Here is a 15998-nt window from a genome sequence, read left to right on the forward strand (position 1 = left end):
GAAGCAAAACAAAACCAAAGAAAACCATGGTATTTCTATTTGTGGATGCTTGCCAAATTATGAGCTTCTAACAATTATATCTTTCTCAATTTAATCATGATTTGATATCTGTTTGTCACTTGTAATATATTAAGATAAATACAATTTTTATTCATCTAGATTTTAAGCTCAAAATATTTTTAACTTCTTGAGGGCAGACATATTTTTCAGGGACAACTGCACTTCCTACAACATTAGTTGTCCCCTGAGTATTTATTTCTTGATTTTCTTTTAAAATCAGAAAAAAAGCCATAGAAATGAAATTGAAGTAAAGGTAGCTTTATTGTATCCACAGTGTACATCATCTTCTCACATTTATATTTCCACTTTTCCCCCTCAGCTGCATATTTAAACACCGGTATTATTCTAATGAACCAAGGAAAGATGGAAGAAGCCCGACGCACATTCCTAAAGTGTTCCGAGATCCCTGATGAAAACCTAAAGGACCCTCACGCACATAAAAGCTCGGTTACCAGCTGTCTGTACAACCTGGGAAAACTCTATCATGAGCAGGGACACTACGAGGTCAGGGTAAAACCTCTCTGCCCTTTTCCTCTTCCCCCTTGTTCTGATCCAGACTCTGTTTTCTACCCTATGACAGATATCATTGCAGGGACACTGATCAATTCAGAAGCTATTATGTATTTTTGTTAAAAGGGTTTTATGGTGAACATCAACTGAAAACAGAAACAAAAACAGAAAGCAACAAATAAACAAACAAAAAAACTCATAGACACAGACAACAGTATGTGGTTACCAGAGGAAAAGGGGGAGGGGAGGAGATAGGAGAGGACAAAGAGGGTCAAATATATGGTTAACAGAGGAGACTTGACTTTGGGTAATGAGCATACAATACAATATACAGATGATGTATTATAGAATTGTACATTTGAAACATATAATCTTATTAACCAATGTGATCCCAATAAATTTAATAATAAAAAAACCTCTGCTGAAGAAAACTTAAATTTATTTACTGTGAATTTCTCAGAGCAACTCTTCAAGAAAGGGAAATAACATGGATTGCTTCTCCAGCTTATTTGCCTACTCACCATCTCTGCTTTTATGATCCAAGACACATTATTATTGTTATCTTATATCCAGTGTTTGATGTTAAAAAATGCATTGTCCTCTGAGTATTAGGTGTTAAGATTTGATGTAAATCTTACCCTTTTTTTAAAATTCTTTTTAAAACAATAATGTAACAAAAAGTAATTTTATGTTTTTTTTGGGTTTTTGTTTGTTTGTTTGTTTGTTTGTTTTTACTTGGGAGAGAGGAAGAGTGATGGAGACAGGACCTTGTACAAGAAGTTGGGAGGCTGACCCAGTTTGTTCATCTGTTGCTTTCTGTTTTTCCTTTCTCTCACAAGAAGCATGTCCACTTGGGTTTCTTCTCTTACATTCAGTATCGCTCCTCCTCTCTCTCTCAAACCACACCCCTACATACTCTTACAGGATGTATTAATGCAATATAACAATAGAGATACAATCTTTAAAATAATTGCATTTAATAATCTTAGTGGGTCTCAATAGCTAAAGATTTGTTATTTGATATCTCATTTTGATCCTACTTGGTTGTCAGACTTAAAGTAACTATAGATTTTAGATGACTCTAGGTAACTTCCAAATATGACTTTTTCTAGTATTTTAATAGAATAATCTGTGAATTAAAAAATTATATCAAAATAAAGGAGCATTGGTAACATTCAACTTCTTATTAAACTAAATTTTTATATGGCCTTCTTCACTGGCCAGGTTAAATTTGTCATTCATGAAATTAAGGTAGTATATCAAAGGACAGCTCAACTATTTTCCTCCAATGAAACATTTAGAAATAGCATTTGGAAGGATATTCTTATTTTATTTTTGGTGACTATCCTTGTACTTATCAGTTTTTTGTTTGTTTGTTTGTTTTTGTTGTTTCTTAAATTAGGATGCCCTTAGTGTATATAAAGAAGCAATTCAGAAAATGCCAAGGCAGTTTGCCCCGCAGAGCTTGTACAACATGATGGGTAAGTAAAACATTAATATTTTAATTGATATTTCAAAGACTTGTAGAGAAATTAAAACCTGAGCTACTATTAAATGGAATTCTAGTAAGTTAAAACATTAATCCTTACCAAAAAACCTTATTCACAATTAGGTATCACATTCCAGTTTTCACAAAGCACACTTGTTCTTACTGGAGCAAGTAAGTCCGTTAACATAGTGATTATCAATAAATTGGCTAGATCCCAGAGTTGTTACAAGGAACTCACAAACCTATTCCAGTGTTAAGTATTAGCTGGACATGAGAGATTGAAAAAGATGAATAAAATACACATAGATTTTAATGAACATATCAAATTCATGATAATTTTTATCATATTATTGTCATATTTTATTAATCAGAAGATCCTCAAAAGTAAATGTGCTATGAGGTAGAAATAAGAGATGCTCATAAAAGATGAGAATAACTGAATTGACCTGTATGGTTTTCACTGATTAGGCCTTGGGTAGGTTTTTTCAGAGTTAGTATTTTAGAATGAAAACAATACTATGAAGAATGTAAATGTGCTACTACAGTTATTCCTTTTTCTACACGAGGATGATTAGCTTAATTTTCTTATTAGTCAAAGTACTTAAGCAAGGGCATGGGTTTTTCTAAGTACAGGAGATTAAGAACTAGAATTTCTAATTAAATTTCTACCTATCACCTGCAATTGATTCATGATGGCTTTGCAGTCCACTTTTATTACAACTATTTGATGGTGGGCACAATTGAAAACTCCCTATTCATTATAATGGAGTCTATAAAGTTTACAGACTCTGTAACGTTTAAGATTCTCTGCTGATGAGTTGACTTTATTATTTCAAGATAAGAGAGAGGAGAGAAGGGGTTACTTTTGTCCTCAAATCAAATATTTCTTTTTCTCCAAAACATAAATTGCAAACTCAGATTTCCTTTTTTCTTTAAACTTAGTTAAATTTTAAAATATTTCTAGGCCTCTTTCATGCATGTAAAGTAAATGAGACTACATGGTCTGTAGGATTATTTTATGCTTCTATAATCTATGATTTGAGAAATTCGATATTAGGTATATGTCTCAACACACACACATAAAAAAAAAAATCTTAAATCCTCCCAAACTGGAAAATATATGCCTGTCAAGGACATTAATTTTGTCTTTTTTTTAAATGGTAGAAATTTTAGAAATAGTTTAGAGACAGAATGAGGCATGGGTCAATAAACAGAAAAAAAAAATTATGATTTGGAAGAGGTTAATATATTCATTCCATGTCTCTGGGACTCCCACCCCCAGTTAGTCTATGTAGCAGTAGAATGATTTAATGTTCGTATTAAAAAGGACATTGGGATATCTAGTTGCTGTTTCTTTTTCTCTTTGCTATAATTGCTAAAAGTTAAAATTTTCCTTCATTAAATGAACTTTTGCCCTAACCTCTTACAAATTAAAACAGTGCCTTTGACTGTCCAGTATTTTACCGTGTCTGTCAGATGAAATGTACATATCCATAAAGCGTTTGCCTCGAGTGTATAGATTTATCGGTTGAATGAACCTTTCTGTATTAATAATGGATGGTTATTCCTGTCAAAATGAATACGAAAAGGATCATTTTCTCTAGCTTTATCTAAAGAGGCACCATGATTTTAATTTGTGATTTCATTCTTAATGCCAACGCTTGGGAAGGCATTATTCCCAATTTCCCACAATTATCAAAAAAGATGTCTTTCTTTAAATTAGGAAAGGACTTTGAGATCCTTGGCAACAGACTGCGTTTGGCATCTTTATTGTTAATAGGAAGTGTGGTATTCACTATAGTTAGTGATTTCAGACAATTCATTCGATTATTTTATGTAAATAAATTTGATTGACAATTCGGCCGATGCATGGGGATCTGTGTCTCATATGGTTACACAGATGCTGAGCTCACACAGGCAGTGAAAGATAAGTGTGTCCCTGGGGTTATTGTGTAGTCTTTTGTCTTACTTTCCATTATAGAAAGAGGTAGTTGCTTTGCTTGGACTCTGCAAAGCACTCTAATAATTTGCGAGGGGAGAATCCCAATATAATTTAAAATTGCAGATTTCTTCCGTAATTATTGTGGCTGCTTTCTGTTTAATATTATATGAAGGTCTGTTGTCTGACCAGGTTTTGTACTTTCAATTGTTCACAAAACTATAATTTTCTTAGAGAGTGAGTTCACCCCCTAATGAAATAGTTGAAATCTTCTGCGTGTTTTCTTTAACTCCTAATACATTTTGATTAGCCTCCATTTGACAAGAAAAAAATGGCCCAGGAGATGAGCTGCCTTATCAGTTCATCAGTTTCATTAGTCTGTCAGCATGTGCTGATTATCCTATCAAGTTTATCAACAACCTCAAATGTGTTTTCTAATTCGCACATTTACATATTATTAGTGCCCTTTAGAGACAAGTGATGAATTATAATGTCTGGCTAGATTTAACCTGCAAGTATTTATTTTTCTCATGGCTCATTCATTTTCCCCTTTACGACCACTACCCCCCCAGCACTTGTGTGTATATATACAAATATTTTTTTCATCCGATTTTTCCTTTTTATTTGGAGGTCAGGAGAAATAAAGGAATATGTGTAAAAAATACAATTATATTTGAATGTTGTTATTAGTTTAATAACTCAATTCATTGCATTTGCTTAAAAATAACCTCTCGTCCTTTGCATTTTCCCTTTGCTTGAATATTTTGCGAAAAGTTTATATTACTCTATGCTACATGCCAGTAGTTGATTTATCCTGAACACCAAAGGAGCATATCTTCCCATTTGTGTATTAATAGAAAAAATAACAAGTTTGATTAATTTACTTCCCAATTTAAATTTTTCTATATCTTATCTTTCTACTTATTTTTACTCTGGCAGTTTATAAGTAAATTTTAAAAAAAAACTATTTAAAAGATATATTCTCACTATTCTCTTTGAATTCATAAGACCAAGATGACAGAATAATACTAATTGAGGAGTATCATCCCATCCAGAATCATGTGAATTACAAATATATACAAATAATGTAAAGCAGATACTAAATATTATTTTATAAACAAAAATTAAACTTTCACCTAGGTGGTGGTTATAATTAGCAAAGTATGAGAATACATGAACTATTTAGAGACCAAATCACAAAATAACTGTTAAAATTGCTTCTAACCAGTTGTGTGACTTTATTTCTGAGGGCCTCAGTTTCTTCTTGAGAGAATAGGTTAGATTAAATGGAGAGTCAGTATAGTGTAAAGTCAGTACAGTGTAAAGTCAGATAGCCCAGGTTCAAATCATGGCTTTGATACTTACTAGCTGAGTGACCTTGGGCAAATTTCTTATCTGAATCTTCAGTTTCCTCTTCTTTTAGATGCCTGTAATAGCAGTATCAGTTCAAATATTGATTGAGATAATGAAGGTAAAATTATTGGACCAAATGCCTGGCCTAGTAAGTGTTTCATAAGATTATCTTCCCTTAAAATCATTATTATTTCTGTGGGTTTTTAAGCTCTAAAATTCAGTGATTATATTCTCTGTCAGTTCTTTTTATATTTACTGATGTAAACATGATTTCTCAATAGATAAGATTTTGTCATTGTGATGGCTTTGTAGTCAATGACATTCAACAGGGATTCTATTTAGTCATATCTTGCCTAGAATTGCTATATTTTCTCTCAAAGTCCATATCCCCTTGTTTCTCAGTAACCACAGTCAAAATCCTTCTTTTACTATTAAGTATGTTAACCAAAAGTGAAACAGCACACTCAATTAATGCCCAATTAACTTCATTCCATTAATAGAGTACTCTTTCTAAATTAAAATTGTCATACGTAGGTTATAGTTTCTTCTATTATTCCTATCATGACATATTTTTTCTCTAGACTTAGTCAAAATTATTTTTTATTCTGACATCCATTACAGACCCTTATTCGGTCTTGTTTTCTCTTTGATTCTCAAATTATAGGTATATTTTAGAATCATAGAATGTTAGCTATTGAAGACTCATATTTTAAAAATTCTCATAACATAATGTCTTTTATTTTACAAAATAAAACTTAACTCCCAAAGAGTTAAGTTGATATGTTCAGGATTATATAGCTTGTGTTAGACCCAGAAGTGTAGCTTCCTAACTCAAATTCAAGTGCTTTTTTCTATATAGATCTTTTGTGTTACCAAAACTGGCATGTTCTTTACTGTGTCAATATAACTCTTCTTCACCCATTTAAAAATCAGTGAAATTTCTATATATATATAGAAATTTCACTGATTTTTAATACAGAATTTTCACTGATATATATATATCTATGCAATATATATGAAATATAAATATATTTTATTATATATTACATAGATATATAACAAAAACTTCATATTAACAGAAGGAATAAAATCCTTGTTAAATTGTAGTTTTATTACAGACGCATTAAATATGCAAGGAATTAAAACATATTTATGTAGGATAATTTCTAACCATCCTCGATTTTTCTTTTCTTCCTCTATAATTATTTCTCTTAAAAAGTCCACTTAAACATTGCTTCTTGAATAATCCTAAAATATTTCGAGAAACTAAATTAGGTTGTAACTTCCAATTACTTTTATTGGTTAGAGCCCTTCTAATCCCAAAGGTCATTTTAAGCCTATTTACCATTTAAAATAAAATTACTCTGCTTTCTCAATGAAGAGTAATTGTTAGGTTTAATTACATAGCAATTTAGGCCATTTCATCTTGGTAATATATTCTGAGAATAAAGCAGCGTAATGTGTTTCATGGAGTAAGAACCTAGAGTTACTGCTTTGTCATTGTAGTCTATAATCACTATGTTTAGAATAAACTCTGTTTTGCCCCCCAAAAATAAATAAGTAAAGTCATTTACTGTCCACTCAGTACAGTGGTAATGACAGTAAGAAATGAAAATGGTCTATAAGGTTCCTGTTCTCAGAGAACTTTCTGGGAAATTTCACAGTTCTTCTATCATTCTTTAGTAGCTTTCCTTAATAAGAAAATGCCTACAAATGAAGTTGAAAACTATATTATTCTAAGTGTGAGAATATTTTGTCCATAACTATGTAGGTTGTGCTATGTTGACTAGACTGGACAAACCAAACCAAACAAGAAAAATCTCAAGCTTTTATATTTCTAAGGCGACACTAGTATCACAATTTGCATACATATTTATATTTTTCTATTAAAAATTGTGTTTATTATAGGTGATATACTTTTACCTTAGGGAGAGATTTTATACTTCTTCCAGGGGAATTGCATGGTAAGGATCCATTGCCATTTATTCTTATTTGCCCTTATTTTGATCATATCATTTTGATTCTGTTATTCCTGGTAATTCTTTGTTTGTTTTTCATATACATCCCTGTTGCTTATTGAATCCCATCTCAGTATTGGAAAATATATTTTCCTTCACCAGCCTGTAAATAACAAATCTTTTACTTACATAGGTTTGACATTGAAAAGATGTTTTCTCCTCATATTCTCTAATAAGAGAGAAATCTTGATTTAATTTTCAGTTTCATGAAAGCAGCTCTTTAATTATGAGAGATTGCTCCAACTTTTTTGAGCTATTTAGAGAGAATGGGGAAAGAACCATTGATAGGAAACAGTGAATTTATTAGAGCAGTTTTTGGAGTAGAAAGCTTGTCCAAATTTTAGAAAAGTATTTTTGAGAAAGAAAATTATGGAATGAAAGAGTTAAGTATTATAAAGGGCTACCAGTGATATTTAGATTTCTTACTACTGTTCAGATAATAGCTGACAAAGGAGATGTCAAATGTACCTCCTGAAAACAAAATGCAATAATTCTCGCTTGTTAATTGATCCTAATGCTACTTGAAGTATATATAGTATGTATAGTTTATGTATACATAAACTATATATATTGAAGTATGTATAGTTTGGTTGGTAGAATAGCTGTAAAAGAAGACTGTTTCTCAGCCTTCAGAATGGCCCATTTTTTTAGCTGACTCATTTATTTTTCTTGACTCGAGTGTGTGTGTGCGTGTGCGTGTGTGCGTGTGCGTGTGCGTGTGTGTGTGTGTACCTCATCTTGTTCCAGAATGTAAATAGAATAGAGATATTCAGAGCAAATTTTTGATGTAATGGTTTACATGCTTAATGTTTCGTTCTATGACTGGATGTTCTTAAGTAGATTGCTTGAGGCATTTAACATGCCAACTGTGAAAGAGATGGTTTTTAACTGTGTGAGATTTGAACTTCACATCTTTCAAGTGTAGAAGCATTAACACTCCAGTAGTGTTAAGCTTTTTATACCACCTGCTTCCCCTTATTTTGAGTTCTGGTGATTTTCCTATGATTGCTTCCATTGGCACTCTTGAAACAAATCAGTGAGTCAGTCCTATATATATATGACCATATAACTGGATTAACCATTGATCTAAATATCTCCAAAAAGAATAGTAACTTCTAATTTTTAAAATAAATCTATTAATATCACTTTCATATGTCCATTGTCAGAACAGACAAGACCAGGAGACCAGTGCTAGGTGTGTAGTTTAATAGTCCAGAAAAGTGAAATGTAACTTGGAGAGATTTTTGAAGTTCACTTTTATATGTGGAGCCAACAAGACAAGGAAATTATGAACTTTGGCTATGTATCAAAAAGAGTAAATATATAAAATATAGTTCCAAATATCTAAATTTTTCTTCTAAAAGTTAATTTCTCATTATAAAACTGCAGTGGTTTAATTTTTTTTTTCTTTTTACCATTCATGCTTGATATAATTCTACATTATGTACTATGGTTACAAACATTAATTTGCTAGGCATTAGTCTAAGCACTACAAAGGCCTGCATCTAGTTCAGCTGCATTAAATGGGTAATATATTTTGTTTAAAGTTTCAATTAAATCCCCAGCCTAAAGATATATGGTCCCTGTGGGGAGTTTGAACGCTTTTATGCCAATAGTAGTGTTGCCTAAGGATCTTACTTAGGTCTAGATGTCACTTACTTCCTGGACATATGATATGAGACATTTGATTATATTTCATTGTTATTAAAGCTACACAAGCCCACCTGTTACATTAATTCTTACTATTGCCAGTTTAGTGGTAAACAAAAAGATTGAAGCTTAATTGTAAACTTTATTTTTAAATTGAATTATAGGGAAATGAAAACACTCAAATTAATACCTTTCTTTTTTATTCTCTGATTCCCAAGTAATTTCAATATGTTCTGCTTGAAAAGTCTGTTTTCTGAGGCTTTGATGAAAATAAATGAGAAAGAAGTATATATTTTACTCTTTTATTGGGTAATAGGCATGGAGTGAATCTTTTACTAAGTAGTAGATACGGGTTTGGGTTGTTCTCAGAAAATTGAGGGAGTATTTTGTTATACTTGGAAAATTTATTAACGAGATTTTAAAATCTGGCATTCTTAAAAGATGCCAATTTTGATGACATTTAGTTGAAATGAGGAAGAAAATCTTATATGAAAGATACACTCTTGAAAATCAATGTTGACAAAATGAATTATTGTACATATTTAGAATAGGCAAGTAATAAAAATTAAGTTAAAAATTAAATATAGTACTAACTGTATGTACTTCACTATGTATGTTTGTATATCTAGTTTTCTTAATATGTAGGGAAAGGTTGTTTTCTACATAAAAATCTCATTTAACTACCCAAATGAGTTGTTATTTAGTTTTAATTTTTTCCACATTGAGAGAAGCTACTATCATACTCAATTTGAATAAAGAATTAAAATAGAACATGCAAAGTTTTCTTCCAGAATGTAAGTCTTTTTTGCCCACGTTAATTATGGGAATGGGTTTTATGAGCTGTCACAGAGTCTTATTTTCAAGTATTCATTAAAAATCGGAAGAATTTTGAAATTTCTGATGTATCTTAGTAATTAATATTAATATAAAAATTTATAGTATAAAATAAATTATTCTTTGCATATTATAGAGACATATTGCTTAATCTAGGAATACATATGAAATGTATTACTAAGAAGATATATATATATATATAACTGAAAATGCTTTTATTATATTCTTCTGACATTTTCCTGCAAATTTGCAAGTCCTAGTTCTCTGAATACTATTTTTTTCATTCTTTCTAAGGTAGTACATTTACTCATTCTCTTTTTCTTTTCGTTGTGCAAGCCTTGTTTTTTAAAACGCAATTTAGCACTTCCTTGCATATTTCTACTGTTTCTTAATTATTTAAGTTATATTCAGCCATTCCATTTATTCCCTTGTAATTCTCTTGAAAACAGTATTATATTTTTGAGGAGAGGATCATCACCTTATCCAGTGTACATGCTTGTAGGTGTGCACACACACCGTCACTTTTTTTTTTTTTGGAAAATTCTGAGCATTTAATAGGATTGGTTCCAACATTTGTTGATTGATTATTTTTAGTGATTTATCTTCTTGAAAACATAAAGGGAATTGATTAGCCTGGAGAACTTTCAGATCCCTAGTTGCAAGTAGAGAAATATTGACACAGGCTCCTGGCCTTTTTCCAAGTTAAATTTTGATTGCACATCACATGTTTCCTCTGTATAACCTCACACTACAAATTAGGAACTGTTTTAACTTTCACTGAAGTTTAACCCCCCCTCTTGATGTGTTTTTGCTTAATAAAACATATATTTGTGTCTCACCTCTGCATTTCCTCTCTGTGTTTTAAAACTACCTTTTCAAGCTTTAAGAGTTTTCCTTTTAAGTTTGATGCTATAGGACTTGGTAAAGAGTTACAAGACTTGGATCATATTTCATTCTACTTCTAACACTTCCACCCCAATGGAAAAACTTATAATTATTGAAGTCTATTGTCAGATACTAAATAGCCTCTCTAATTTCTGTAATCATTTAAAAGTCTTTTTCTGCCCTATACATTAGCTACTGAAGATTTCCAATTGGAACTAATCTAAGGCAACTGGACTGTGTGTGTGTGTGTGTGTGTGTGTGTGTTTTAATAGGATAAGCTTAGGATGTAAATATAAGATATTCCAAAATTTGACATCCAATTGTTGTAACAAGTTTATGGCATAAATAAATTAATAAAGCCAGACTCCCTAAGGTTTCTGTGTTAATGCTAACACTGTAAAGTAAAAAGTAAGAATTAAAATCACAAGTTAAGCTCTTGATATAATAGACTCATATGGTTCTGACAGACTACAGATTTCTGGAAAAAGCAATTACTTGGAAATTTCTGTTCAATGACATACTAGGTAAAAATGTAATATCTAAATCCAAGTTGATATAAAATGTGATCGGTTATTTATCAGATATTTATCCAGACTCTTTGAAGCTAGAAGCTTCTGAACTTAGGTTAGAATACATAAAGAAATGAAGGTTTTGTGACTGGCTATACACATCTCACAGCTAAGTTGGAAATCAGGAAGATTATAATTGGTGAAGTATGTCCTATAGGTATACAAAATTGGAGGAGAATATGAGTAAACGAAGAATCCATTACTAATCTGGAATAAGGAAACTCAGTTTTGTAAAAATTGTCTTCGTAAAATGATTCAATAGCAATAAATATTTTTAAAAAATTATCAAAAAATTGACAAAGTGATTTCAAAATTCATCTGGTAGATCTAACAGGAAAGTAAAGCCAAGAAGGTTTAGAGAAGAATAATGGATGAGATTTGCTTTACTCAGTATTTGAATACTAAATAGTCTGTCATTAGATACTAAGTAGCAACTGTACTAGGAGAAGCTACAATAATTAGAATAATGCTGAACTGGAATAAGAATAAAAAACCAGACCAGTAGAACAAAACAGAGGCTCTAGAAACAGATAAAAATTAAGAAAAGTTTTTTGTAGATAATAAATGTGGAATTAATTATTAGTGAGGGAAAGGAGTTCTAATAAAAGTTGATCTGATACAATTGATTAAATGTATGAAAAGAATAAGATTCGATACTTGCCTCACACCATATGGCAAAATGTATTTCCTCTGGAATAAGTAGCTAATTTTAGTAATGAAACTATATAATTAGAAGAGAATATATGTCCCTATGCTGTAGAAGAATTTTTTATGCATAAAAGATAGTGATAAAGCTACAAAGGAAAAATCAACTCAATTTGCTTATACGAAAATTAAAATAGTCTGAAATGAAAAACTATTTTAACCATCTTTTGCATTACCATAAGAGAAAGATAAATATCTTAATTGCAAAGGGCTTAAAACCATTAAACAACAATCTACAAATAAAAAATATTTCTGGATAAAATTTTATGAAAAAATATTTGTGAAAATATGTGCATTTTTATTAATAATATTTTTAAATAAAAGTTGAAATGAGATATAAATTAGATATAAAAAAGTTAAAATAGATATTTTAAAAAGTATTAGAATCACATTTTGCTGAAGGCTTAGAAAAGTTATTCTCCCCATATACGACTTATGGAAGCGAAGTTGGTAGAGTATTTTGGTAGGCTAATTTCGTAATCTGTATCTTGAATATTAAATTTGCTAGTGCTTTTTTAGTTCAAGAATTCCACTGCTACATATATATCCCCAGGTAATAATAAGAGATATGTAAAAAAAGATTATTACAAAATAAGATAATAGTTGCTGAAGGAGGTACAGTACCTGCATAAAGAGCTGAGAGAGGAATTTGAATAAAGACAAAATTTAATATTGCTCTTGAATGAGAAATTGAATTTTGGAAAAATTGTCATATTTTTATTTAATATAATAAAACACTTGAAGGAATCAGAATACTTAAAACTATCAAAATACTCGACATATTACATAATTGATTTTTTTTGATATGTGAAATAAATTCTGGAAAAATACCAATATTTTACCAATCGGTATCCATGAGTGATAAAATTCATTCAATTTAATAAAATTATTATCTTTCATACTTTCTATATTTAGCAGATATATTTATAATTAGACAAAAATATATTTAAAAATTCAAAAATAGAGTAATCATGACTTGATCTAGATATAGTCTGTCTTGAATAGATCATCTAGAAAATCCATGAATAGGGCAGTTTCTTTTCAGACTGACTAAGATATTGTCACTGATTTATGAAATGACTGTATATAAATTACTGAACAGTGGTGAATCTACAAATGATTATATCATTTTGAGGATGAAGGAGTTATTTATTCTTAGGCCTTCATTTTATAGATGATAAAACTAAAGCCCTGTAAATAGCTTATGTAGTCTACTTAATGGGAAAGTAAGGATTTGAAACTCAGCCATCTAGCTACTATTTTGTTATATGTCATAATTCGAAGCTGCATCATAATTGTAAATAATTTCAACATGTAGATGAAACAAATTTAACTCATTAATTAAAGTGTATATTATGTGGCAAAATTAATTCCTAAAAAGAGAATTAAAAGTAACATGTAAAAAGAAATGATCATAACAGACTTGAAGATCGGTAAAGTTCTCATTAAAAGAAAATGACCAGCATAGTAAAACACTAAGTATACAAACCACCAACATAAACCTGATATCTTCATTGGAAAATAAGTATTTCTGAAAAAATGGATGATTACCTTAGTGACCAGCAAGCTTTTCAGACTGAGAAACTTAGAAATTAGATAGATGATGGTGGAATGCCTGCCCTTCAGTCGACTTATCCAAAAATTTGGAGTATTGGCAATGAGATACTTTCACTGTTATTTGGCAACAGGAAGCCTTCTAGAAATCATGTGGGGCTGTTTTATGAGTGTTTCCACTGTTCTTTTGAGTCCAGAAAAATGCTATAACCTCTGTGAGGCCTTTTATAGAAATAGATTTTCTTTGCAGAGTGATGGTGTAGCAACTTTTTACAAACATACTTCTGAAACTTTTATGATTTCTTGAATTATAGCTAGGTATATGCAGTTTAGTGTTATTCACACTTCATTTACTCCTGTTCCATTGTCGCAATTTGCTCATGGCTACTTACCATCTTTAGTATTATTTACTTGTTATTTTTTTAAATTCTAAACCATGATATCTATGAAATCATATTTTAAAACACAGAGTAAATGAAATTTATACATACTAAATTAAAAAAAAAAAAGGTTGCATAATTTGTTTCATGTGCACCCAAAAATCAAACTTGGAAAATACTAGTAAATATATTTATTTGCTACTAGATTGTAAGTACCATGAAGGCAGGAATAAGTGATATCTCATTAACCTTTATGGTTACCATCATGTTCATTATCCATGTTGGTTAACCTAAACTGATGTGTAAGATATGTATTCAAGAATTTTTTTTAAAGGACAGTTAACAATTACTATAAGAGTTGAGAGTTGAGTAAGGGGTAATCACTTTTGCTAAGGGTGGTCACAAAAGTTTTTTTTTTTTTTTTAAATAGGGAATCTGGGGCATGGGGGAATTGGATGAAGGTGGTCAAAAGGTACAAATTTCTAGTTATAAGTACTGGGGATGTAATAAACAGCCTAATGACTTTAATAACACTGCTATATGACATATTTGAAAGTTGCTAAGAGAGTAGATCCTAAAAGCTCTCATCACGATTAAAAAAATAATATTTTCTTTTTTTAAAATCTGTATGAGATGATGGATATTAACTAGATTTATTTTGATAATCATTTCACAATATATATGTCAAATTATTATGCAGAATACCTTAAACTTATACTTTACTGTATGTTAATTACATCAATAAAACTGAAAGAAAAAATAAGGAATCTAAACTGAATCTTAACATAGAAATATACTGTTTTGAGAAGGGCAGGAGAAACAAAAGGTAACACTGGCAAATGTGGGTACTTTGTCCCACTACATGCTCTATTCTTTATCTGCAAGCCTGAGCTGTCCAGTAACTTGAAATTCGAGAATCAGTGAGAATTAGACTATTACATCATCAATAATCCAGTATTTTTTCCTTTAAGGAGTTAGCTTTTGCCTGGGTTATTTAGACTTGGGCTTTTTAGGGAGGGAGAGTGATATTATTTGTTCTACATCTGAAACTGGTTTATATCTGCCTGAAGCCAGCCTGGAGACATCCAAATCCCCTTTGTCTGTGAGTGAATCGGAAATAAATCTGGGTGATAAACCTGATCACTACATCATCGCACAGCAAATCTTCTCATTCTTACCAAAGTGCTTCTATTATGTCATTTTTTTTTTTTCAGGATGAGAAGGAAAAATAGTCATTATTGCTTCTTTCCTCCTGGGTATTATAATTTTTTTTCTATTATTACAAGTTAAGAAGAATTACAGTACCAGAGAAGATGGCTTAACCTCCTCCCTCTACTCGTTTCTAACAAAGTATCTTAATTTCTTTATTTATTGAATTTACTGAACTTTTTCGTGTGTGGCCAATTCCTTTGTGGAATTTTAGTGATTTTAATATTTTAATCAAGTGTAAGGAATCTTTATATCTGTATTATCTATATCTATAGCTATACGTATATTTTATATTTCTCTCCTAAAACTGAATCCGTTGATGGCACTTTTTGTGGTTATATCCCATCTGTAATTATTTTTTATAGTATTTAGACAGAATGGTTTAGTAGAAAGAGTCAGAGAACTCTAATCTGAATCCTGAGTCTGGCATTTGCTTGTTTTTTAACACTGAGCGAGCAAGTTGGTTAAGCTCAGTGAGCCACAGTCACTTCATTTGTAAAATGAGAGTGATATAATTATAGTGCAGGGATAATGTAAACATGTAAGATATTATATTAAAGACTTTAGTGGGTATTCAATAACTAATAACTATATATGGTAGACAATTTGGTGCAATGCAAAAAGCATGGGCTTTAGAGCCATTCAGATCTTTTAGGATACGATTATTAACTGTCCTTGTGTAAGTAATGTTATCATTCCTGAGCCTTCCTCTTCATGCATAAAATGAGTATTCTAACCCCTACTATGAATTAGAAATGAGAAATATGAAGCTTCTACCTTGTCAGTGCCAGGGATATAGCAGGTGCTTGTTTGTTGCCTAAATCTTTATTGTTATTTTTAAGC

At 30.8% G+C, this 15998-nt stretch overlaps 1 protein-coding gene across 1 annotated transcript in view; it reads left to right on the forward strand.

The window, feature by feature from the left end:
• Window positions 1-15998, forward strand: part of TMTC2 (transmembrane and tetratricopeptide repeat containing 2) — a 351862-nt gene that overhangs the window by 228247 nt on the left and 107617 nt on the right. The window contains exons 6-7 of the mRNA XM_015598571.2: window positions 380-564; window positions 1973-2051. Coding sequence (XP_015454057.1) covers window positions 380-564; window positions 1973-2051 — 264 coding nt within the window. The remainder of the gene's footprint in view (window positions 1-379; window positions 565-1972; window positions 2052-15998) is intronic.

Source organism: Pteropus alecto, unplaced genomic scaffold (genome assembly GCF_000325575.1).
Source record: "Pteropus alecto unplaced genomic scaffold, ASM32557v1 scaffold76, whole genome shotgun sequence".
Taxonomy (NCBI): domain Eukaryota; kingdom Metazoa; phylum Chordata; class Mammalia; order Chiroptera; family Pteropodidae; genus Pteropus; species Pteropus alecto.